This window comes from Camponotus vicinus, unplaced genomic scaffold (genome assembly GCF_025532165.1).
Source record: "Camponotus vicinus isolate PSW18456_S1 unplaced genomic scaffold, iyCamVici1.0 SCAF_11, whole genome shotgun sequence".
Classification (NCBI taxonomy): Eukaryota; Metazoa; Arthropoda; class Insecta; order Hymenoptera; family Formicidae; genus Camponotus; species Camponotus vicinus.
In genome coordinates, this window is record NW_028141947.1 from 12,161,412 (window position 1) to 12,189,286 (window position 27,875).

The 27,875-nt window shown below is 30.3% G+C and overlaps 3 protein-coding genes across 12 annotated transcripts in view; 2 read left to right on the forward strand and 1 right to left on the reverse strand.

Annotated features, from left to right (window-relative positions):
* The first annotated feature begins 774 nt into the window (after positions 1-774).
* LOC145961179 (prolyl 3-hydroxylase 2) lies at positions 775-14,167 on the forward strand. Its single transcript, XM_083081107.1, has 11 exons — positions 775-1,522; positions 2,907-3,171; positions 4,271-4,595; positions 4,890-5,015; positions 5,523-5,659; positions 5,922-6,077; positions 6,799-7,050; positions 7,229-7,321; positions 7,463-7,613; positions 7,958-8,372; positions 8,738-14,167. The coding sequence occupies exons 1-11, from the start codon at positions 1,311-1,313 to the stop codon at positions 8,832-8,834; spliced, it is 2,229 nt and encodes a 742-aa protein (XP_082937233.1). The 5' UTR covers positions 775-1,310; the 3' UTR covers positions 8,835-14,167.
* LOC145961177 (F-BAR domain only protein 2) lies at positions 7,881-27,357 on the reverse strand. 9 transcript variants are annotated; one of them, XR_014435574.1, is made up of 14 exons: positions 27,051-27,357; positions 23,693-23,998; positions 23,049-23,306; positions 22,758-22,953; positions 22,330-22,668; positions 21,199-21,315; positions 17,834-17,933; positions 16,659-16,920; positions 16,069-16,330; positions 15,496-15,976; positions 15,206-15,422; positions 14,748-15,096; positions 14,283-14,403; positions 7,881-8,280 (listed from the first exon to the last, which is right to left on the reverse strand). XR_014435574.1 is itself a non-coding variant. In XM_083081101.1 (14 exons), the coding sequence occupies exons 1-14, from the start codon at positions 27,078-27,080 to the stop codon at positions 14,333-14,335; spliced, it is 2,916 nt and encodes a 971-aa protein (XP_082937227.1). In that variant the 5' UTR covers positions 27,081-27,357; the 3' UTR covers positions 10,682-14,332. The 9 variants fall into 9 exon arrangements, 8 of the variants coding, with proteins under 8 accessions (XP_082937227.1, XP_082937226.1, XP_082937230.1 ...); XM_083081101.1 differs by lacking the exon at positions 7,881-8,280 and having other exon boundaries at positions 10,682-14,403; positions 16,069-16,208; positions 16,281-16,330; XM_083081100.1 differs by lacking the exon at positions 7,881-8,280 and having other exon boundaries at positions 10,682-14,403; positions 17,843-17,933.
* The window catches only part of LOC145961175 (uncharacterized), a 66,829-nt gene continuing 65,880 nt past the window's right edge, over positions 26,927-27,875 (forward strand). For both annotated transcript variants that reach the window (XM_083081092.1, XM_083081093.1), the window contains exon 1: positions 26,927-27,753. The gene's annotated coding sequence lies outside the window, so the exon portion shown is untranslated. The remainder of the gene's footprint in view (positions 27,754-27,875) is intronic.

Below are 27,875 nucleotides of genomic sequence, written 5' to 3' on the forward strand. Positions count from 1 at the left end.
AAAATAGAACACTTGAAATTATCACATTGATTAATGTCAATGCTATTACTATAAAGAAAAATAGATGAAACTAAAATTGTCTGTCTTGTTATCCTCGAATTTCGGGACATCCCGTGTGTATATGTATGTTCTTTCTGTTAAGCATTATATTTAAAACCCTTAAATACCCTTAATATTAAATTTTATTCGTTTTGATCGTTTGTTAACTTTCGTCATAAATTAGGCAATATTAAGATTTTTTACTTGAACTCTAATTCTTAATATTTAATTTAAAATCAAAGTGCAGTGCTAATAAAAAATTTCCTTTCAAAATCATATCAAATTTATTATCATGTTATTATACATTCATGAAACGCCATTTTAAAATTTAATTTAAAAATTCTAATTAAACATTAGCATTATAAAAAAAGAAAATAGCATAGTTAAAATGAATTTGTTATCCTGATTGAAAGATAATAAAATTAATTTGTAGATTTTTTTCACATTGAACACCTTGTATTGTCTTTCAGAGACTATTATTTTATTGAAAAAAATAATAATCGTGTTGATTCTATTATTTTTTCCAATTGTATAAGAGTCATGCTGAAACATTTTGTACATATACTGCCAAGTGCTTTGTTGCAATATGTTGTAATATATAAGTATAGGTGTTTCCTCTTTTTCACAATCAATCAATTTATTTATTTAATTTATTTAATTTTATTATTTTATTGTATAATATATTTTCGTATTTTCAGACTCATCAAAAGCTGCTTATTCTTCCGGTTAATAAATCAAAACATAAATACCTTATTAAATATTTTAATTGAAGACAAATAGAACCATTTATGTTCGCATTGGCATGAATGGTACCAATATATGATTATCTTAACTGAAGTTTTAATCGCAGTGATTAACATGGATTTTCATCGAAATATGTTTTAAACTGTTCAGCAAGTATACATTCCGTTTTATATCGTAAAAATTCTGAAGTAGTTTATTTAAGTTTAATCTTGTAATAAAAATATCAAATTGATAAAGATAATCAAATTAATGAGACTTGCTTTTATCTTGAAAAAAATTTGCTTTGTTTTTTTTATTTCTTTGATACTTTTCTATTTATTTTGCTCGACATATGTTATGTAAAATCTGAGCCTGAAATTATACCGTGTCTTTATGAATCGGCCTGTATTTATCATAGTATGCTTGTATACGTGTATTGATGCTTGCATGCGTGCGTGCGTGCGTGTATGACCACGACCCACGCTCCAGAGCTAGCGTGATGTTTTCTCAGCGACTCTGGACAGTCTGTCGAGAAGAATCGTGAGAAGATGTGGCCGGCTGTTCCGCTCCTCGTACTCTTCGCACTATGTCTTCGCGCTGATAATGAGATCGACACCAACAAGATCGATGTTTCCGCTCCACGCGAAGCGCAACACGTGCACAATGCTACGCTGGGAGAGATCTTTGAGAATGCGGTCCAGGCCTATCTCGAGGAAGACTGGGATGGCTGCGTTGCGAGATTTAACGATGCTCTGCATGGGTACGCCGTTGTTATATCATTGCTGTTTGCGTAATATTTTTTACAGATATTCAATGTTATATTAATTCCAAAATATTGAATCTTTAATTTATATGTGTTTCATTAAAAAATCAGTTCACTATCATTTAAAGTGATTAAAATTAAATGCTTTTTTATGTAATCTTTTTCTGCATATATGTCGAATATATCTTTTTACAAATTTTGCATTTATTTTATTTCAAATTAATCAGTAATATTTATATTTGATAAATACTTGTCAAATATAAATATTACAGACTATATAATTTGAAATGAATATTATATAGAATATATATGCAAAATATGTGTACAATTATATATATATATATATATATATATATATATATATATATATATATATATATATATGTACAATGAAGTAAAAAAAAATATGGTTTTCTACGGAAGTTTACTTTCTTTATATATAATTTTCGCTTTTCAAAAAAATTCATGTGAAATTATAACACTGAAAATACTAATATCTTTTGGATATGATATGTCCAGGTCAAGGTTATTATATAAAGTTGATAATCAAATTATTTATCTACATTGCACTTAAGATATATTATGTTTAATTTCGAAAAATAGAAAATCTTTAAATAATATATATCTCTCTCAGAAATTAGAAAAAAGTTTGTAATTCAAAGTGTATGATATTCGAGAGTTATATATATATATATATATATCAAAATAATGGATAAAGTAATCTTGTTGCAATATTTTGCTAATTGTAAGTGAGAAACATTTGCAGTAGCAAGCATTGCAGTTTTCCGAGATTTTCACCGGAAGTAATAAAGCTAACAATAAGCTACATTTTGCCATAAAGTATATATAACGCGATTCGCAATTTAAATTACAGTGAATAAGTCTTAATTGAAATACCGGTTTTGTGACTATAATAGATTACGAAAATAGGATGCATTTTATAATTGGAATTTATATGTACTATTTGAGAGAAAGAGAGAGAGAGAAATTACAGATATTTTATTATTGTTATGAAATTCAATAAAAAATACACAAGAACGAAAAAAAATATTTTGAAGAGTAATCATGTGAAAAAGTTATTTTTTTATTGAATTGTGTTATTTATTAAGAAGATAAAATTAAATAATTATATATACATAAATAAAAAATATATATAAATACATATATATAAATTAATAATTACATTTCTAAATAGAAACTAAAATAAATTCCTTCCAAAGAAAATTTCTCTGACATTGAGTACGAATTTTTCTGACATGCGAAATATCAATATGATATATATGCATGTATATTCATTACGGAATCCACATTAATAACAATGTATAATCAAAAATATAATAACAAGTCCATATTTTTTTTCTAAATATGCAACATTTTACAGATATAAAGTATACAAACGTATGGTGACGATTTGTCGACGGAAATGTAAAACCGAGGCAGAAGGCTCCTCACCAATCTTGGCAGAGAACATTGAAGATCTGCATTTTTATGAGAAAAAAGTGAGGGAAACGCTCTGTTTAATGAAATGTAATCAGGATTACCGTGAGATCGCAGGTGCGGGGGCGCTTAAACGACTCCCACTCGCTACAGAACAGAAGTTTATGAATCTTACCATTTATGAATATCTTCATATCTGTTATTTTCAAGTAAGAAAATATATAATATATATCTTTTATTATACTCTCCCTATTTATAACTTACCAAACATGACAAATTTAAATTGCCATTTATAAATCTCTAAAAAAGTTATGCTTCTTGATTAACTTAATTTTAATCTTTTTTTATATTATAATATATATACTATTACAATTTGTGTATATTATATTTTTTCGATATTTAACATTCATATAGTTGTATTGCAAAATATTTCAGTGCTTATTTTATCATCAAATTTATGATATATCATATATGATACATTATATATTAGTATTTCAATTTTATTTTTGATTTAATTTGTTTCTTTAATTCCACGTTATATAGTTAATAGATTGCGTTGCTTTTATGTTGCATTCATGTTCAAGTATATTTACGCTTCTGGAATATCTCGCAAGAGTCGTGAAAATATTATTACTCTCCCGAATCCTAATCTGGTAGATTACGTAATTTCGGCATAACAGCTTCTACGCCGACATTCGCTTTGTAAATAATGAGTTAAACGATATTTCAGCTTGACCTGAAAAAACCAATCCATATCGTCATTTATTAGACAGTGTAGCTCTATTTTTGAGAATTTGTGTAATTTATTTATATATAATTCGAAAACTCTAAGAGACTCGATATTTTCGAGTCAAACAAAATTGACTCATAACTTGATCATTTGTCATCAAAATTAATGTCTCGGAACATTTCATACATTTCCGGTTTAACAATCATAGAGCTACAACTGCTATCTTCTTATCAAGAGACCTTGAGATAATTGAAAATATAGTGAAGCTACGAATATATGGCGCTGTTTATTTGATATTTGAAAAAATACGATAATCTCTTCAAATGGTCTTATATATTGTAAAATATATATTGAGAAATATTTTTAACATACCGTAATCCTGTGAAAATTTATTATCTCAGCACAATTAAGAACAATAAAATATGTATATTTAATCACAAAACAAAATCAAATATATTTTCTAACAAAATTATTAATAATTTTAATAATTAATTATTATTAATTACGTATAAATTATTAATTATTAATTAATAATTATTGTGACATAAAGGTAATTATATTCTATTAAATTCTTATAGAAAGGAAGATATCAAGATGCAGCAAATGCAGCCTTTACTTTCCTCTCCCTATATCCTAATCATAAGATCGTTCTGAAGAATCTTCAATACTATTTGAATCTACCTGGTGTGGTCGCGAAGGAAGTTGTGAATTTAGAGGTGGCTCCCTTTGTGCAAATGTACACTCGAGGAGTTCAGGAATACGAAGCTGAAAATTATGTGGAGGCTATCGCCGAGTTTGAGAGCTCCCTCGAATCTTATATGGAATCAGAGGAGAATTGCAGGACCTATTGCGAGGGGCCCTTGGATCAAGGATGGTATCCTGAATTTACTTCTTCGGTAGCAAGTAAGATACAAATTAATTTATTCAATAGTAAATAATAAAACAAATAAATATAAATGCAAATATTTACATATATATAATTATATAGATGATCTTTATATTTAATTTTGTTTTAAATTATTGATTTATATTTAATTTATTTTTAAATTTATTGATTTAAAATTATTGGTTTAAAAAAATTCGTACTTAATATATATGTAATAAATCTATATAAATATATGTCAGTAAATTTTTAATGAAAATTATTAATTGCCAGAAAATATTTTGTTTATTATTACTTATTAATCATTTTTTTAGATCATTTTACATTTTGTCTAAAGTGCAAACGTGGATGTTCACTTGCGCTGCACAACGTGAATGGCAATTTTAAGGCTGATCTACTCAGAAGCCATTATAATTACTTACAGTTCGCTTATTACAAATGTGAGTAGTTCAATCTGAAATTGTTCAATCTTAAATTGTTAATTCAGAAATTAATTGTTTGATTGTTTGAGAGACAAATATAATTAGCAACAATTTCCCTTATTTTTTTTAAGATATTAAAGTCACGAAAAACATTTTTTATCTTCTAAACGTTATTTGAAATAAATTAAATAATTTTTAAATAATCTCCAAAATTTTAATCAAAAATAAATAAATATTAATATTCCTCTTTTTCTTTTTTAAGTTTTGCAACTTTTATTTAAAATATTTTTATAGGAAATTCAAATTATGCTTGTATATAAAAATTTTACCATTTACATATACATACATACATACATATATATATATATATATATATATATATATATATATATATATATATATATATATATATACATATTTATTTATTTAGTTTGAAAACGAGAATAAATATTGCAATAAACTTGAAAATTAATAAAGAGAAGAATATACGAAATATAAAATAATTTTTACTTATTTTATGTGCAGTGGGTAATTTGAAAGCAGCTTGTGCAGCAGTTGCAAGTTACTTATTATTTTTACCCGCCGATGAGACAATGCTTCACAATAAAAATTACTATAGCAGCCAGCCGAAAGTGAAAGAAGAATACTTTACGCCAAGAGAAGTATGTAAAAGAAATAAGGAGAGAATTTCTTAGAAATTAAAATTTTCTAAATAAATAATACAGATTTAATGTTAGAAAAATATCAATAAAAATACCTAGATTTTCACATATATTCAGAAGATTTACGTGTGTATTTATCTGCATATAGAATTTTTTTTTAAAAAAAGAATCGTATAAACTTACAAAACTAATACTTATTTAAATGAATGAAAATGCGTTAATAAATTAGGATTAAATAAGATTCTATGCGGATCGTTTTCAGGAGGCGCTTTTCTACGTGAAACGACAAGAATACGAATTGCTATTGTTGAATTATATATCAGAAGAGTTCACGGTGATAGAGGATAAATTCAATAAGTTTATCAAGAAGACTAACGCAAAAAAGGCCAAACAAAAAAATGAAGAAGATTTAGGAAAGGTAAAAGATGAAACATAAGTTCGCAAAAAATGTCTAATAAACCACTTACAAATAATTTTCCAAAACCATCCTCTTTCGTCGATTGATCCATATAGATTGATAAACGATTGATAAAGATCTCTATATTGTATGCTGCCATTTTAATTTCTGTTTAAAGGATGACGCGCGCTTAAATCTGACCATTGGATATCGTTCTTAAATCGATCAATTAAAAATATGATTAGCGCTGTGCATTGTCATATTAGTTTTAATACTAGAAAATTTTAATCTATCCAATATATTTGTATCCAAACAATTTGTACACAATAAAATACTAAAAAATGTATATGAACTTTTATGTTAAAAATATACTACAACTATATAATATTAACAAAATTAAAATTAAAGTGATATTACAAACAAAATAAATAAATGTATGTATATATATATATATATATATATATATATATATATATATGTATGTATGTATATAAGATATTAAGATTAAGATAACATTGCATACGATGCATTCTTATCAATCTCCCGTGTCATCGCCTGCTTAAGTGCAACCCTATTTACTTCTTCGCTGATAATGATATATAAACGCAGGCATGAGCGAAGTTTTGCAGATGAAAAAATGACAAATTAAAAAAATGAAAAAAACATCTAATTTTTGTCTTTATAAAGATGTATGATTTCAATCTCTCATTCTTTATACATCTTATTTCATTTTTTTTTTTAGTATTCTTTCTTGATTTTGCATCCACCTCCGGGCCATTCACCATCCACGAGAACACAATTTGTTGGTAATCTATCAATATTCCGGGATGAGGAGGAAACAGAAATACAAAAAAGTCACATCAGAAAACGATTAGAAGTCACTGACGATGTACGAATAATAGCAGGAGAAAAAGAACTCGGCGGAAAAAATCGTTATGCAGCTGACGGTCTTCTCAATTCCATCGAATGCAATTTGCTTATGCAACTAACTCAGGTATGTGAAGACTTCTCATAATTTTCCGCTGCTATCATATTGAATTGTAGTCCTATTATTTTTAATTTTTGTTTTTAATTTTTTTATATTGAATACAAATCTGTTTTTAATTCTCTTTTACAAATTCGAAATTAAAGAGTATAAATAATGTTTTATTTTTGTTTTTTTATCTATTTAGATCGCTATGGAAGGTGATGGCTATGAAGGAAACAAGAGTCCGCATTCGTCTTACGAGCGTTTCGAAGGTGTAACTGTTGGCAGAATGGCATTGGTAAGAATTATCTACATCGAACTTGTTCGAGAATATCAAGAAATTATGTCTTTTTTATATTTCTCTTATCTGTCAATATCCTATGCCAAAATTTAAGAAAACTTAAAAGAAACGAAAAAATTAGAAAAAAAAATGATCCAGATGATATACTTCAATCTGACGAAGCCAGAATTACTGGAACTGTTCCTGCAACGCACGGAAACGGTTCGCGATCATGTGGAAAGGTATTTCGACCTTGACTCACCACTGTATTTCACCTACACCCATTTGGTCTGCCGTACGGCTTTACCCGGTAATTTTCATCTGACGCATCCTGTGTGCTTCATCGTCACTTTTTGCTGACATGCTCTCATCGTAAGAATTGGTATGGTACATAAACATTAATCGTATCCAAAGATGTGATTGATCAGATTATCATGAATTATATTCCATCATCGCATGTGAATCTGTCCATTTTTAACTCTATTTTATTTTAAAAATATTTTTTATTAACAAAGCAATCGCCATATAAAATGAAAAAAAATATATTCGGCTGTTGAATAGTAACAAGCTGTATACATGAAGAAGAATTAGATACGAATAGCTGTTAGCCGAAAATTTATTTTATCATACGTATATCATTCCTCTCGCTTTTAGATTCGCCGACGAATCGGACGGATTTGAGTCATGAAATTCACGCTGATAATTGCGTGATAAAAGACGAAGGCTGCCTACGGGAGGATCCTGCCTATACGTGGCGAGATTATTCGGCGATTCTATATCTCAATGATGATTTCGACGGCGGCGAGTTCTTTTTTGCTGAGGATTGGAAGAGTCGCCGTGTTCAGGGAATCATTCGACCTCGATGTGGACGTATGGTAGCGTTTTCTGCCGGTGGTGAAAATCTTCACGGTGTTCGGGGTGTGCGCAACAATAGAAGATGCGCTGTGGCCTTGTGGTTCACTCAGGATGAAAAATATCTGGAATATGAGAGAGTGGTGGCGGATACTATATTAACGAGAGTTCGTACCTTGGGTACTGTGCAACACAAGGATATCAAAGTACCTCTTAGGTAAGAATACAGAGTTTATTGTAGAACATTTCCCATATATATAAAAGGACTTTTTAGGACACTAATAATAAGTGTGGAGAAGAAAAAAGGAGAAAAATTAATACGATATTTAATATTTTTCAATTAAACTAATAATATGTTTTGCAATTATGAAACTATTAAGTATTTAAAGATATGATGTAGTTAATATTGAATGAAAATATCTGAATATTTATTTTAGTCTTTAAGTTTAAAATATATATATCAAAAAATGATAGACTGCCTTATAAAAATTTTAGGAAAAGAATCCACAAATAAATAGATAATTCATGTTTTTGCGTATTCTACGTATAAATTAATTAACATATAATTTTATTTCTGTTCAGATACGAAGACATGCTGATCCAGTGTTTTAAAGAAGATGAAATGTTGAGGCATATTTTGAGAGAAGGAAAAGGCAACGAAAACAAGCAGCATAAATAGAAATTTACGTAAGATCTGTCCTGTGTCAACTAAATTTTTATTTAAAATGAAATAGCTGTTCAAGCTTCGAAACGAAAGAAGAGATAAGAAATATGCAATTAAAGTTAACGAGCTTAATTCGTGATTTACAAAAGATATATAAATGTGAGAGTGATTTATACACAATTGGATTAAACTATAGTCAAATTAGAACTGTAATAGAGCCTGCTTTAATAAGGAAATTTTAATAAGGCCGATAATGAAGTATATACATGGATTATTATTCAATAGACATATCGAACATCCAATTATGTAATCTGATCAACTCATAATCGATTCATTTTTACTTCATAATTCGAAACCGGTTAATTTTAGGCTCTACGAAAATTGTTTTATTTATTCTAATGAGTACATACTACATGCAGGCATGCAAAGTTTGTACCATAAATTTTTGAACACCATATGTGTGAGCATGTGTGTGTGTGTGTGTGCGCGCGCGTGCGTGCGTACATGCAGATAAGAATATATTTTATTCCAAAATACCTCATTCAACAAATAATATAAAATATGTATTCTATTGTAATTTATGCAGTTTGCTATAAAAAACATAATGTTTATGTTGTAGAATTCATTTTAACAACTTTGTCGTGTTTAAGTTTCTAGTCCACACATACATATGTATACAATAAAATGCGCAAACTCTCATTGCATATCTCCTATATATATATATATAGAAATATATATATATATATATATATATATATATATATATATATATATATATATAGTTAATTTTTGAATTATTTAAAATTGATATAATTTAAACGTGAAAAGCGCGTAGAGAAAACGTATGTAGACGGTTTACGATTACCGCAACTACAACAATCATTTATAGAAAATATCCTAAATCTTTATTATAGAGAAAATGGACATATTACATGTCAACGAGTTTACATAACCGCTTGTTATTACGCAACATGTATGTATCGTATTATTAATACGATTTATATTCGTATAAGAGTTACATATACGCAATTGCGTCGTAATTGTTTGGCGGTATTTTTCTTTTTCCTCTTTTTTTCTCTGCCTTTTACCACATGATACCGAGTTCTGTCATCACATGACACGGATACTTTATATGTCTCTGTAAAATCAATTCCATGAATTAAGCGTGTATATATGGTGTACTAATCCATCGTAATTAATAACACACACCGTTGCTGGTGTCTACATCTCGTCGGGATAACCAATATCGCAATCATCGTCGTTGTTATTGTGGGGTAAACACGAAAACACATTCGTGTGAGATTGCCAATAAGATGGAAATAATTTAGATAGCTAAGAAGGATAAAAAAAGGAAATTTGTGAAAGAGGAAATAGAAATCAATACTCAGATTCTCCACTTTTAAAAACGTACGATTAGAAAAATCTTCCTCATATGTACAACTTTAAATAAATGGGCGTTTGAATTTTTATCTTAAAAGATTGAAATAATAAATAGAATATGAAGAAAAAAGAAATTTGGATTTGAAATTGTGAAGGAAATTTTTTATATACTATTTTATATAAACATGTATATCTTTCTTTTTAGTAATTTAAATACAGATTCTCAACAATTATGGAATTCGTTCTTCCTCTGCTCTAGGCATTTCAAATGTTAGACTTTTTTATTATAAACGAATTATAAACGATAATTGCGATAATAGAGAGAATATGAAATTGGAGAATAATGAGTCTTGCTTCCATATCTCTCACATCTGAGCTTTCCTTATCGCAGTTGCTGCGATAGTGATAATCGTCATTTCGGGATCAGTCAGGAAGAAAGTGATAACGCGATTATATATACGATATATCGTAATATACATATATATGTTTCAATATAAACGTTTATTATGAAATTATAGTGACATCTGCGTATCACAGGAGAGCTCAGTCGATTCTTTAGAAACCACTCCATATCGTTGTCCATATTGTTGTCTTATATTCTGTCCATTCGAATTTCGAATATGAAAGGGAGAATTGTAACAATCGCGTGCCACTTTAATGTAGAATTATATATATTTTAATTATACTTGCACATATATATAATACTTGAATTCTCTTCAAATTATAGATAATAAATATCTATTATATATACAGAGTGTATTAATATCAAATATTCTAGAGACATGTGTTTTTACTGACGAAATGAGTCTATATAAACATGGATCGAGAAATGTCTAGTTTGTGTAATAAGAAATTTTATTGTTAATGAAAATGAAATAATAATAAACAATGAAACAATACAAAAAAATAATAATAAAACGAGACTAAATTAAATAAATATTGAACAATTTACTCCAAAAGGCTTTTATTCTGATGTGATGCGAAGAATCACGGAGACTACATTATATTTGTATATTTTGTTGTTGAAAATTCGTAGTGTTGCATACTTGCTCGCGTTTATTTTCGATACGTTTTTTTAAAACAGAGAATAGACACGATTAGAGAATAGCGTAAATAATCAATTTATATCTCCAGAGAAAAATTGTTTTTGAAGGGATAAAAAATCCTTTTATCATATAAAGGGATAATTTTTCGATCCATGTTTAGATAAATGTTAAAAATATTTTATCAATAGAAACATGTTTTTAGATTATTTGACATTAATTAATTTACACTCTGTATATATCTACACATACATGTTACATATTTCGAAGTATTTGATAATTAATTTGTCGCAGTGGATTTTACTTCGAATGGAGTGGTCACTCGAGTTTCGTCATATGTTACAGATGTTTTATATTGCTCTTCGTATAGACCTTAATATCGTTTTTTTTTTCTATATGACAATTACAATTAAAAAGCAATCTCGAAAGTAACGCTTTCGCGTCAGTTTATGAAAAATAGGCGCTTGGAGAGAAAGATGTAAAGAATATCGCAGAAACGCTAACAATCATAATGAACGCTAATAATAATAATCTCTTACCGATCGCAACATTTCTTTGAAAACAGTAATAAACGATACGTCACGTCTAGTAAGTAATTATTATAATAAACAAATGTAATTAGCGTACATTTTAGTGCCCGTTGACTCTCAACTAGAACTTCTCCAACTTTCGAGATTTTATCTAATAAACCTTCTCTAACGATTATCAATAAGATATAATAGTTTCAAGCATAGAATTAAACTCTCTTAGACCCGGACAGCGAATATCGTACCCGCTTGCATAATTCGAGTCAGACTTCTTCTTACAAGAGTTACATAATTTCATAATCTTATATGTACATGCGCGCACCTAAAAAATTACTTACTTGAATGTAACAAAATACTCGCAAAGAAAGATTACGAATGGTACGCGAAGAATAATTATGTTACTTTATGAAAAACATTTCACATAAAAGATAACTTAAACGATTACATAAAAGATTGACATTTAACTCATTAAATGCCTATTAAATGGATCCATTTCTGAGAAAATTTTATTATAAATAAAAAATTAATAATCTTCAATAATAAATAATCTCTTTAAATTTTTTGGTATGTAATTTCCAAATATTAAAGCTTTCCAACTAAATAATTAATACATTGCAGTATATATAATTTTTTAGTATTATTCTGAGGCTCTTCAAAAATAAAAATAATTATGATTTGACTAAGATTCTTTATATTAAATTATGGCGTTTTTAATTTAAAAATTAACAAAATATCATCATAATAATTAATTTAAGTTTAGACCAGCATTTATTTGAATTTAACTGCATATTAATTGTGATAATATGTATCCAGATTAAATTATTATCAAATTAGTCACATTTTCGAAAATGTGATTTGACACAATTGTAAAATATTTTGTATAAAATGAAGTTTATTGAATCAATTGCTGAAATTCTATTAGTTCAAAATACTTGAAAATTAATCGTGATTAATTTTCAAATAATTGATTTTAATTACGATAAAAAATATTGATACAAATAATTGCTCGTCTAATATTTTTAAAATACTAACTTATATTATGAATCAAAGTTTTGTATAAAATATCTCAATATCAGTAGTGTTTTGTAATCTTATGGTTGATTACAAATTAACCAGTATGTGTACAATAATAGTGGCATGTGAAAACGAGTGTCACCTAACAGAAATATGTTTTTACTGGCGAAAACGGAACGCGCCGCATCCTAATAAGTAGGAAACTTTTAGCGTTTTACGTATAATATTAAGAATCTCAGTTTAAAACATTTAGACAAACAACTCTTTTCAGCGTTCGTCATTAGCTATACCTAAATCTAGAGTCCTGTTATCAACATCGAAATTGTGTTTTAACTTTAAAATGTTCAAAAATACAGGACTGTATTTGATTCGCCTCGCATCGAACGTGCGCTAACGTTTAAAAAAGTATCGTTGATTTGAAACTTTTTCTTTATCTCTTTTTCTCTCACACACATACACACTTTCGCTCTCTCATTATCTTATTCGGTAAGACAGTTTTATTCGCGTTTTATCGCACAACTTACTGTTTAATATTCTTATCTCTGTGTATACGAAAATAAAGTAAAAACTGGCTGGTATGTAGAGTCTCCTCGCTGAAAAGCTCACAATAATACGTTCTTTCTGTTTGAAATATAAATGTTATGCATATACGTACTTAATCGACGTTTATATGTCGTTTATACTTTTTCTTCCGTATGATCATTTAATGTAATGCTAATATATTATCTATATTAGAATAACGCAAAATGTATAAACAATAGAATAAAGAATGTTGTACTATATCTTGGTAGAAGATCGAGATAAAAAAAGAAAAAAAAAATGTTACAATACATTTTGATTATGTAGAGAGAATCAAATGGCGGAAGTCATCGTGTTAAGAAGTATGTTGGGTACCAAAAAATTTTTCCATAAAAATCTTTTTAAGAGATAAAATTATCATGTTATATATATGTGCAAACTTTGGTTAAAATAGTATAATGTATCCTTATATGGAATATAGAAAAAAATTAAAAAATACACACATTATAAAACACAAAATGCACATTCGTCGAGTGATTATAAGTCAGATCTTTATAATACTTGTTTGTTCTAGTCGCAAAATCATATCAAAATCCATATTTAATCGGAATGCATTTAATGTCAAATGATATCTCATTTTTAAATTTTGTTACAAGTTAGTTAACTTATTTTGTTATAAGCTATACAGTTACTACTAAAATATGGTGTGGCTTAACACAAATAAAACGAATAATTAAGCAGCATTAAAAAGAATCTCGATTACATTTATATTTCATCGAAAGAGACATAGTACTTCGGTCAATCTTGCTCTATAACACTTTCTTGCAATAAGCCGTATTAACCTACAAGTTTAAAAAAAAAAGAAGTCTCGTTTGATATTCAATCGATGCATACTTGGTATCCAACAGACTCCCCTACACGTATTCAGGCTATGTATGATCGATAGTCGTGATATGGGCAGTGAATGATTAAGCAAGTACCAATATTAAATAGGCTGACTCTCCCACTGAGGCGCCCATTCTGGAAGTCGTCAATCCACGTTGGATGGCGGCGCGGCGTATCTAGAACGCGAATCCGAATCCCCATCGCATATGTACTTTCCTGAAACAATATATCACGAATAGAAATCAAGACTTTCACAATTATATTCATTTTTTTAAATGAAAAAAAAAATAATACATGTAAAAAACGCATGCAGAGAAATATATATAAAATATCTTCGAAGAACCTCAATTTCTTAAACAATTATTTTAAATAATTATTTAAACAAATTTTTAATGATAATGATTTTATATATCCCAAATATATAATGTATTAATAAAATAACGCTACATCTATAATCACAATATTATTTTTGTTTTTAAGTAACAAAAAATATTCTTTTTATATTGTTGTGGCATAATTATGTATTAATCGAACGATGCTTAACAGTCTACTTATCGTACCAGACACGAATTTTCGCTTCACCAAGCTTAATCTATATCCGGAACCTATGAGTTCAAATTCGACGCCCGACAGTGTGGTCCCTTCGCAATTGAACTGGGTGAATATGGTGCCCTGACTGCCCGGACCACGTTCCAGCTCGATCCGCGCCTTCAGGGACCCGACTCCGTTACCTTCGCTATGTTGCGAAAGTTCTGTGAATTTCCACAATACGCGATTCGTATCGGATAACCATTGCGCCGATGGTTTACTATTGAGTGATTTGAAGCCGCCATCGATGGGCGCCGCTACATGAAGATTCAGTAAAGGACTTGGTGAGGCCATAGCGCGACTATTGTATTTGTAATCGATCTAGAATCGGAAACAATTTCGTTCGCAAATATATAATATAGAGAGCAAAATATTTACATTCTTCTTCAATACTTAATAAAGATAGCTATAAATTATCAGTCGAATGTACCTTGAGATCGGTATGGGTCGTTTCACATTTCCAATACGCGACCAACTGAAAGGGGCAAGAACCGGCGCCGTCCTTGCACTTGATCTGGTATTTGAGGATGTCTACGTTGAAATACGAGGCCGAGGGATTCTGTTCGGCTTGTCGCCGTAGCAACGTAGTTAAGGCACTCATGTTGAATTCGAAGATCGTACTGTCGACGGTAGTTTGTGTCGCATCCCTGCAAGCAGAACCTCCCCTTTCATCAGCCGCTTCTTTAACGATTAGCGCGAATTAGCCGCACGTTAACTTACATGCTAATAAGCTGACTGTTTGGCAATAGCCTCTCCAGTCTGTTGGTATTTCTCACGCGAAAGGTAAGTTTTGCGGGATTAGGATTGTTCGCCAGGACCGCGACAATGCCGGCTGGGAACGAGAGCATCATGTCGCCGCTAAGCTTCACCTGGCAGCGGGTTTCATCCGTGCCGCGAAAGTAGGAATGCACTATCTCGTGGAACGCTACCGCCAATGGAATAGTGTCGGCCAGACCGATCGTGAGCGGAGATGGTCCCCGCGAAGAGCCGACGCCTACGCCGGCTGTGCGAAATTCCAGGCTGGCAACGCTATCAGCGCGAGATATCGTCGCAGGTGACATTCTGCCACGCGACGAAGGGCCTTCTCCTCTGCGTGATGGAGGTCTAGGTATGACGATTGACCCGGTCGGTGTCGAAGATGCGGACTGTTTGGGCGGCAACGCTGGCGTAATGTCTCCGACTTCCGAAAATAAATCCCCGTCTAAAGACAACACGATGATATGTTGCTTGTTTCGACTCGTCTTTCTCTTTTTCTTAGTTTCATTTCATAGGATGAATATTAACAGAGTTTACCTGGGAATCGGGTGTGGGAGTGTATCGGAGGCGCGGATTGTGGCGGCTGCGACAGGGTCGGTGACGTGGAGATCGGCGGAGGACTCTGTAGTGGGGCGTAAGGATGGCTGCCGGTCGGTGTTGATGCGCTCGACGGCGTACTGCTAGGATTGAACAAGTTTAGGCCAAGTAAATCTGAGCTTGGCTTACCTCCTAATTGCTGTGACACTGACTGAGACCTTTTCATGTGATGATCGGAATCGGTATTCGATCCTCTACGTCCCTGTTCGAATACAATGTATCGTCAGACATACAAAGAATGTCTTCTATATATTTTGTATGTATATATTATTTACTTAATAATCAAACCAAGATATTTATTTTACATATTGTATGTATAGTGTTTTGAAAAAAGACACAATTGAAGAAGAGTCAATTTCTGCAACTAGGATATATTTATTCTTTATTTATTATTTATTTTTAAATTCTTGAGACCATTTGATGATGATTTTTCTCAGCAAAGATATTGAGGCATCAATAGTAAATGGTTTCAAAAATCTATCACTAAGAGAAGATATGATATGAAATTTTGTTAACATAGGATATCTCACTGTTGGTGCAGGTGATAAAGATAAATTTTCCACTGTCGCCCTCAGTTCATCCACGCTGGCGCTCATGGGTGCACCGCCATTGCTGAGAGGCTTTATCTCCACTCGGATTTTACGTTCCCTCTCGTCCTCCGAATCCGTGTCCGAACTAGAATAAAATCCTTTCTCATTTTCCCATGGATCTGGCTTCGGTCTGATGCAGAAACCATCTTCATCCACCTCCGGAGTTGGTGTTTCCGATTTTCTGCTGTCGTCCTTATCCTCCCTACGGCGTTCGTAACAGAGCAATTAGAATAACACACTTTCATAAGTTCCAGCAGGCCCAGTGCATTACATAATAAATTTTCTCGTGCTAAAAGCGTGCTAAAATATTGAAATTATTGCGCTTAAGAATGATACACGAAATAATTGACTCGAATCAAATATTCAATTTAATTGATAGAGAAAAATGTCATATGCACATAGATTCACGAATGCTATCTTTGCGAGTTTTAAACTTTTTTTAAAATTTTTATTATATATAAATAGAGATATAGTTATTAATGAAAGTTTAATGTGCCTTGTGCACAATATTGTTAATCTAATAATAACTGATAATAATTGTTTCATTCAAAATTTTGCTTCAAAATTCAAGATAGAACATAAAAATAAAAAGTCCAACCAAAAGATCACTGCTAATATAATAATTACTAGAATGTAAATGTAAAATCGTAATCTAAAAGGCTATCATGTATTTTTCTTTACTTGAGATTTAAAATCAAATATCCTTTATTGTTATATTTAATATTTAATTATATTTATTTATTATTATGTACTGTCATGTCCGAATAATATCAAATAATATTTAATGTATCTGATAGTGTACTTGAACATTGAAAAATCTTTCCAATAGTGTATAATTTTTAATGTGATACGCGCAAGAATGCATTCACGGAACTAAGTGAGAATTATAATATTGATAAATATGAAAATTATATATTTTAGATAAGCAAAAGAATAGAATATTTCACAATAAAGCATTCCGAGTCTGAGATTCACATCCAACAAAGACATATGTAATTTATATTGAGTAAATATAAAAGTATATATTAGAAAGTATTACAGATTGCGCGATATTTTATGCTGGTTGTGAAACTGACTCTATGTGCACTAGGTCTGCTGTGCATGCATATACTGACAGGTCAGACTTTTCTTCTTTGTTGCTGCTTGTTTCTACGAGATCCTTCTTCTTCTTTGCCTTCTTTTCCTTTCGCTTTTCTCTCCTACTGCGGAGAAACCCTGTTGGTCGTGGACACCCCAAATGTAGATAATAGGACGGACTGCAGTATACATACTAGCTACTTATTAAATATATATATTTAATATGAATTACTCTTACAGAGCTACACCAAACTATGAATTCGTCTCTATCTGTGGGACTAATGTATATTAAATTTTTTGGATTTAGTACAATTAAACATTTATGTTTATAAATAAATCTTAAAATCTTTTTTTTATAATTACTTTCCATTGCATAAATAGAATTTTATATATAAAAAAATATATATATTTTTTATGGTTTGGCATTATTCCAGTAAAAATCAATCTTGACAAAAAAAACATCTTTATAAGATGTTCATAATATTTTTGCTAATACTACATGTTGCAACTGATTATATGTAAACAAATGAGAAAAAAACAAAGCAAAAAAATTAAAATTGCATTACTAATTTTATGACATATAAATATATAGCGTGTAATTCAAATGTTAATATAAATAATTGCTGTTACTTGTATACATGGATTATTATTTTGTTTAAATTTAATTAACATTTTAATTACACACTGTATATTTATAATCTAATGAGAGATGAAAATTAATTTACTTTCCAAGTGTTCGAAACATAGCGCCACATGATCAAATAGCATCTAATGCAAAACAATCGACATATGTATCAATAACTATAGCATATGCATTTTTAACTAAATAACTAACTTGGACATCCTCTAACAATGCTGACATAAGTTTTGTTATAAATATCAATTGTCGTATACATATTGGAATAAATATAAATTTAATTTTGATTTAAAAAATGCCTATTAAAGTACAAAATTAAAATTTATGTCATTTATAAAATAAGATTTATATTACACACTCATGAAAAAATATTTTTAAATTTCATTTTTTAAGAAAACGCATATCAGCATTTTACGAAACGACAACTAACATAAATCAATATCTACATCAAACGAGAGATGTAGATAAGAGTGAAGTATATAGAAAATATAAAATCCAGTAGAATAGAACACGTCACGTTAGTAGAAATATGAAGATACCCCACGCACCACCACCATCAAAAGTCCTACTGGTATTTGCATCTCACCTATTCTCTTCTTAAATTGTTTTTCTAACAATTACCAAACCTATATTGACATTGTAAAATCGCGGTTTGCTTTGCACGTTCTTCTTCGCGCGTCTTTTTGAGAGATAATATACACAGAGAGATATATCTTTCTGCAAGCAAATATAACAGTACTATGCATGCATAATCTCAAACATTAAACGAATAAACATTTAAAAGAATAATCGAGAAAGAGAGAGAAAGAGTGAGAGAGAAAGAGAGAGAAATAGGGATATATATGTATAAATATTTGTAAAGAACTAATCTATCTATTGAGAGATCAACATGAATGCTACGAAAATGATTGTCATCGATACAAAAATATACTTCGGGATAGTAATTGCTTGCAGAATCACATTTCGCTATCGAAAAGGGAGAGAAGAAATTTCTACACTTGGAAAATAAATACAAGATGTATAATATGTAAACGTGAGCCATGCAAATTACGAATTTTACAAAACGGCTCACCTGAGGCCCCATCAGTAGCCAACCCCACACTTGTAATTCAACATTATTCAAGTCCAACTCCCTTTAGAATTTAGATATATTTATTTATCTTTTATCTCATCGAACTGTCATTAGAATGAACTTTAGAAACATGTAGAATTTTTTGCTGCGTGATTCATCTAATTGCAAAGTTATTCAGGATGTGTCAGTAATAGTATATGTTAGCATCTTAGGATCACTCATGACGTGTAAAAATCATATGGATGATTGTATGTCTTTCGATTATACATATTCCGCGCACATTTTAATTTATTTCTGATTATGAATCGGAATAAAAAGAATGAAATCATATTGAAAATCTACGATATTTACATAAATAAAATTATTTTTAATCTTTCGCGTTGATTATATCTGAAAACCTATATCATATATATATAACAAGTTTAAAGTTTTTTCGTATGTTTTGTTTTATAATAAGCGGAATGTGTTAGATATGATTTGACTGCATAAATGTATGAATTTTATATATTTTCCTATCATTCTTGTATAAAACAGTTAATGTAAATTATATATCGTTATAATTGAAGTAGATATTCACAGAGATTATTGAGTATATATTCACAGAGACGATTGTTAGAAAAACAATTTATATGTAAAACTTTATGAAAATACGAAAATAATTGCTTATTAGATTCCTAATATACTTCTAATGCTAGAGATATGTCTATGTTTTGTGCATAAGCGTCTTTTAATGTTAGTAAAATACGAATAAAAAAATGTTTCTTTTCTTTTAATCTCTAAAAAACTGTCGCAATCTAAAATTAGATTTTTAAATATGGAAATGAGAGGTAAAGAAATATATTCTACATTGTGCCTTACAGATAAAAAGCAGAAATTAATGTTACGTGAAAATAAATTAATTTGATCGTCTTTAACGAAAAAAATTTGGATATATAAAAAAATTTGAATATATAACATTAATCTAAAGCAATTAAATAAAAAGAAGAAGGTTAGTATACATACACTGATGTTCTAAAAGAGTGCAGAGTGGAGGAACCATAATACGCGCAACCACTGTAAGTCAGCAAGTATAGTTTACTTAATGGTATTAAGTTTTGTTTTGGTTTAAAATATTAGATATTGAAAAGAAGTAATATGTCACTGTCACCGAACACCGTAAAGAGAGAACAATCGGTAGAGAAGAATTATAGGTAAAGATTTGTATAGATAATGCTCGAATAAGATTGATCATGTCGTTAAGAAAAAAGATATCCTAATATTTATATACAACGTTTATATCTAGAATATATATTTATGATGAGCATTTTTATATACGTTCAGAGAATATAATATAATTTAAATATTAATTAATATATACAGAAAAATGAATTATTAATAATTTGAATATTATAATTTGGATAAAAACGATTGATTAAAAATGTGACAATTATAAAAATAAATCTAAAATTTAATGCAAAATTATTTCTCACACTTTTTAGACATCTTTAACAAGAGGAACGAAAGAAACATAAATAGAAATGGCACAAAAGCACAAGAATATAGGTATGTCATATATATCAAAAATTGAGTACAGAGTATGTTTCAATGTACTCGATAATTAACGTCAGTAATTTCTAAAGCATGTTGTATTCTAACAACAATGAGAGGAAATATGGTAAAGGGGGTATAGGAGTAATCATAATGTAAATTGTTACATTTAGATCCTCTGAGAGGGTTCCTGGAGATGCTGGGAGGTGGAACAGCAGGAGGCAGGTTGTTCCCTTGAGGGGTGGCAGGTGCCGAACCAGACGACCCTGCTTGCCTCTGTTTTTCTGAAACAACACTCATCGTTCTCACATCCTTGAATACTGCCCCGCTAATTGGCCGCTCTTTTTTTTCTCTCCATGTTGCACTATTATATATGTTAATTACACGAATTGGAATTTCAATGATCCTTGCAACGATATAAAAACGTCTCAGAGGAATAAGAAAAGCTTTAAATAATTATATATAATACTACTCGTCTGAGTATATGACTATAGCAATACTCGATACAGAAATATTATTATGCACTTAAATGTAATATGTAAGATTAAAAAAAAATGATATATGTTTGATAAATTTTTCGCTTGTACATACAATAATTAACTTTTCAGAAACAAATTAACTTTTTGCTTTGTTCGTTCGCTTATTTCCCACGAGTGAAATAATATAAAATGTATGTATCAAACACATACACATATATATGTAAGAATATAATTAGTAATTAAATTGAAATTAATACTAGAAACTCCCTGGAACACAGTGGTGGTTCTATATGCCCTCCTCCACCTAATGTTAGATCGTTATGTATAAGCAAATATAACACAACAACCACATAAGCATAAACAATCGATAAAATTATATTGCATAATAAATATTGGAATTGATATCTGTGATCGAGTGCTGCAATTCAATTGCGCAAGTGTATAATGAGTGGTTTAACGCGATATAATGATATAAAATTAAAAATGGCAGAACAAAAGCCTATCCAGACATATACAATATTATGATATCGCTAAAAAAATCTTACAAATATTTATATAATATGACAACAGAATTAATTTTGCCAGGGTGATCGAGGGTATATCGATATATTTTCATGTAACTATATGAAGATTACGTGAGTGTATCGATAAACATAAAAAAAGATAAATGGAAAAAAAAAGTTTTGCTTAAGATGTAGCATCTCATTACATCAAGCCAAAGTAGATTAGAACTATACAATTGGAATAACAAAATTTCGAAAAAAATCTACATAATTTTAACAAAAGAGAGAAAGAGAGAGAAGAGAGAGAGAAACCTACCCTGGGAGTTGGACATGAACAGGTTGAGTAGCGAGGTAGTACGGCGGGAAGCCTTGGTGGCTTGTACATGTGACAGTTCTCTATCCTTTTCCTTCTGTTTTTCTTTTTCTCTATCCTTTTCTAGTACCACCCTCCCGCTTTCCCCGTCCAGTACCCTCAAAGTATCACCCACCCTCTTTAATCCCTGATCTCTCTTTGAACTATGACTGTTACCGGCTACGCCTGTTTCGCCGTTGGTGCCCTTTGACGTTTCCTTAGGTATCTCTACGCTGCCTTCGGACTGAGAGTGGCTTGTCATTTCGGCTAAACTCGTCATGACTTCTTCGTACTCGATCACACCTGATTTATAGGCATGCCATGAATACATAAACAGAAATGTAAAAAAAAAACGTATAGAAAAAATCTTCTGGATACTCAAATCTTTTTACCTGGCTTCTCAAAACCCGTGTATTTACCCTGAACGAATTGCTCTAATAATTTCTCCACTGTCATATCGACGCATTGTCGTTTGAAATCAATGTGCACTTGTCCGACTTGCTCGTGATTAGTTTGCAAAACATCGGCATATGTATTTAAAAATTCCTTCATGTGCTTCAAATGCGTTTCCTCGACATCTTGAAATCGCTTAATAGCAAAAAATTGATTAATATGTGTCATTAATTATCTATATAATATTTTATAAAATTCTAATTTCTAACAATTTAATTCAGAATTAGTACCCTGCAAGCTTGAGTCATTTTTGTCTCAAAATCGTTTCGTATGATAGTATATTTATCCACTAGTGCCTTGTAATCGTCTTGCGCCTTTTTGAATTTAATTTCTGCCTTTTCCAACTCTCTCTGACTGGCATTGTCCTTTTTTAATTTTTCCAATTCAAGACCCTTTTGTAAACACATGTCTTTCGCTTTATGCAACGTCACTGTAATGCTCTGTATACTCTGTACAACTTCTAAAGTAGAAGATTCTTCTTCTTTCACCTAAATGTTTAGATAATATTCGTTATTTTATATTTTATATTATATAGACTATCCAATTTTTTTCAAATTGATATAAATTTTATTGATATGCAAATATAATTAGTTATAGATATGCACACTGTGATAAGTACGATATTTCCATATCATTAAACTACAGCTAATTTAATTGCCTGATGATGAGAACCTACTGATTCCACTGTGGGCGGATACTGTGATAATGTACAGGATATATATCAAATATTCTTTATAGTAAAACATAATAATATGTGAGTAAAAGATAATATATCTTATTTTATAAGGTCGAAAACAAACGAGAAATATTGTTTAATTTTGTTTAACAAGAGGAAAGCCCAATAGAAAATAAATAGGAGGATATAATTACGTACAGCCTTGTGCTTCTTATGTAGTTCATCCGCGTATTTTGATACATCTTTTATAAGTTCGGTTACCCGCTGGGCCATTTGCAAGTGCAAAACAGCGAGTTTCTCAGCGGCACCTCTCAAAGCAGCCCATACAGGTGCAAATGTTCCTTGCGTGCTATTGCTTGCCTGTTTCGCTACCTTACTAAGGAGCTTATAATTATTCTCCTCTATAGCTGATCTCTCGCGCAAAAATTCAGCCAATTCCTTGCTGGCGATTACACCATGCTTCATATTATGATATAACACGTCGAATCCATTATTCTTTTCGCCCTTGAATAGTAATAAAATAAATTCTTCAATTCGCTTTCAATTAAATCTTAAAATATGATGAATAAAAAGATTCATGTAAAATTTCTACTTAAAAAATATAATATAAATTATATATGTCTTATTTTTTGAGTCGCTGATAAATATAATGATAGAATTTTTATCCTTCTTGGGACACTGACTTTGGGGAACATACATCCTGCCTTATCTTCCTTGTTGTTTTTAATATTTTATATCAAATTTAATTACTAATATATATATATTCGCATATTGATATAATTTATTCTTATCATTAAATTATCACTTTTCTAATTTCAATTAATTAAACTATATCATAAACAATTAAAGATGAAAAAATGCGGTTTTTGTCAAATTAATTTGGCTACTCGTAAATTAATAAAAGCTAGAAAAGCTAGATAATAAAACTAGAAAACTAAAAATTTAAAGAAATATTAAAACATATATCTCATTGTATAATATATTAAATATATTATATAGCATAATATATTAAAAAATTTTTAATGCATATTTATTTTTAAAAAACTTGATTGTATGAAAATATTGAAATAAGCTTTTATTGGAAAAAAAATTTTGCTTAATTCGACATTTAAAATTTTCTTCAGATTTCCAATCAGCAAATAAAAAAATCTACAAAAGCTTAACTTGAGCAAAAATAATAGTTTATATTTGTAAATAGTTCACTATATTAAGACCATTTTAAACTTTCAAAATTTGAATTTATATTTGAAATAATGTCCCAAAAATGATTAAAATCTTAACTTGAATTCATAATCAGCAAGAAAAAAAGTATAAATACAAATGTTAATAAAAATTAATATTCAATGGAAAAAATGCGTCCTTCGAAGGACTAAAGTGCTGAGATAAAATTCGCTCTCTAAAAGTATTTATATAGAGATTTTGTAATCATACGAAAACTTTTTTACAATTAGAATATCACAGCTGAAGATACATGCTGGAATAGTACTTAAGATCATTTAGCCATTTAACATTTGAACTCCGATCGTGCAGTAAACTCATGTTGAGCAGAACTCTCAAGTGACATTGCAATAAGCTGCCATTATATATTATTGCTCTTGTCATCCTATTGTACCTATTACTTGCGACGGTTATATCTCAATTCTTACTTTGATTTCATTGAGATAATCATTCGCAGTTTTTTTTTCAAACACTTTATTTGATGTCCCACATTAAATATAAAGTCATCCTCAGAATAGAATACTCCGGTGTCAAAAAGGGAAGCGACAATTATCTTATCAATAACGTGGCTTTGTGAGAGAACGAATGGCAGATAAATATATATCAATGATTCAAAATAAATTTAAATAGTTCTTTTAAAATAAAAGTCTCTTTATATTGTATAAAAAAACATATACAGTTAAATTTACATAGTTTTTCTTAAACAATGCTTGTGCTTTTTTTTGTTATAATAATATAGAAACAAATAAATGTACACTGTGTATAAGAAGACGTTAATTTCTCTTTGTTTTTTATTTACTATTATTAATATCATCCATATATATGTTATTTATATATAAATTTTATTATATTATCAATATAAAAATATATGTTTTATTTTATTATATTTATTTTTATTATATCATCAATATAAAAAAAATATATATATTTTTAAAAGTTTCTATTGAGAGTATAAATTATAACTGAAATATTATTAACAAAATTAAATAATTAGCAATAAATAAGACTTGTTGACACTGCCTAAGATTGCAAAAGATTAATGCTTCAATAGCGAGATAAGAATTTCTTTTGTAAATAATCTGCAGTGTTTATCTGCGGATTTAAGGTTTTTGCTCACACAATTAAATATCTACGTCACCAGAAATAAACGTGAATATTTTTGCAATTAGACACGGCTAATTGTGCAATTATATACGGAGAAACTGACGTAATCGTACAAGTGTTTTTTACTCTCATATATATGTGTGTGTGTGTGTGTGTGTGTGTGTGTGTGTGTGTGTGTGTGTGTGTGTGTGTGTGTGTGTGTGTGTGTGTGTGTGTGTGTGTGTGTGTGTGTGTGTGTGTGTGTGTGTGTGTGTGTGTGTGTATATATATATATATATATAAGTATATAGGCTGGCACTTTGTACGTCAGGCTAAATAAGAATACACATGTCAATGTATCTTGAGAAAGTGCGACAGATACTTTTCTTATTCACACCATGTATAATACATTCTCGGAACATAAAACATGTAAGAATTATGTACGAGAGAGATATAAGAGAAATAAAGCAATGTCGATCGCGTGTGTGAAAGGAGACGAAAATTAGGAGTGAGACATCGAAAGCTGCGACGAGTGAGAGAAAACGATGAATGACAGGTCGAGCAAGAAAACGAGGGAAAGAGACTGTATTGACGTGTACATCGTAGGATCGACAAGAGCAATAAAACAATCGCCTTGTTATCTGCTTATTTCATACACCCTGCCTCTAATCAATATTAATCTTAACTCATTAATATTTTATTACACAAATTACATTTCGAGTTTTATTTTATTATCTCGAGCTGTGGAGCCCAACCCATTGAATCATCTTTCGTAATAGACACAATTGTAATTCAATCTTTAATATATTTTTTTTCTCTATAATTAAATAAAAACTTCAAACAAATTTGTATTCAATTATTTTCAAAAATTAATTTTTTTATATATTTACCTTCAATAATTCTTTAAAGGAACAAATCTAACTTTAATAAAAAATTCAATACCTAAAGTCAATGATCTTGATTAAATTTGTTTTGCACACACACACACACAAACACACACACATACACACACACACATGTTGAAGAAATATAAAAATTTTTCCATCTAGCTTACGCACGGGGAGAAGAGACGGGTGGAAAACGAGAGGAAAATCGTGACGACGAGGAGGAGAGGTCACCATACATTCTCCATGACATAACCTAAATTCGCTGGCGAGACGCTTCGAGGATGCAACACATTTGTCGATTGGGAAGGGAGGGACTCAGGACGAAGTAGGAAGAGAGAAAAAGGCGAGATAATGGCAGAGACACTCACCCAGAAGTAGTCGACGAAGTCCACGGTCATATTGGAACCGCGATCAGACCATCATACTATCACGTTTTCGTTTGCGTATCGCACTCGGCACTCGACGACGATGCCGATCGCGATGGTACTCGCCGCACGGTTAACGATTATACACGCAACGGATTCTCCACTTCGATTCAACGGTGTTCAACGGCGGCGATAACGTTTCGAACGCAAATGTTTTCCTACCACCCAAGAGTCGCGAGCGGAACAAGCGCGCTACTCGAGCCTCGCGAGCGCGAAGATACGGGTCAACTTGTGTGTCTCTCGTCGACTATCCTCTCTCTTTCTTTTCCATGCTCCATCGCTCTTCTTTTCTCTCGCGCGGTTGCGCAATCGCATTCGTTTTCGACGATGAACGAGCGACCAATAGGAACGCGGCGCGCCTATCGAGCATCGAGTTTCCGAACTCGATAAATCTAACGTCATAGACTTGTCAAATCATAGACGTAAAAATGTATAAAATACATAGATAGCACTAGTTGCCGATTTCGACCGCGAAGCTTCGACAGATAGACGTAAGGGGGAGACATCGAGATATTGTGCGATATTCACGTAGTTTGAAAAGTTCGCTGTGTGTTAACGTTTTCGCAGGAAGTGTGAAGTAATAAGTGTGGTTGATAACAGGAATGCAATTACTCGCGGAAGAAAATTATTACATCGATATTTATATGTACGTATGTATATAATGAAATATTAAGATAATAATTTAATATAAATGTAAATAAATAGAACGGAAGATATTCCGAAGACATCTTTGGGCGATTGGACATCTTCAGGATGTCCTTTGAAAAT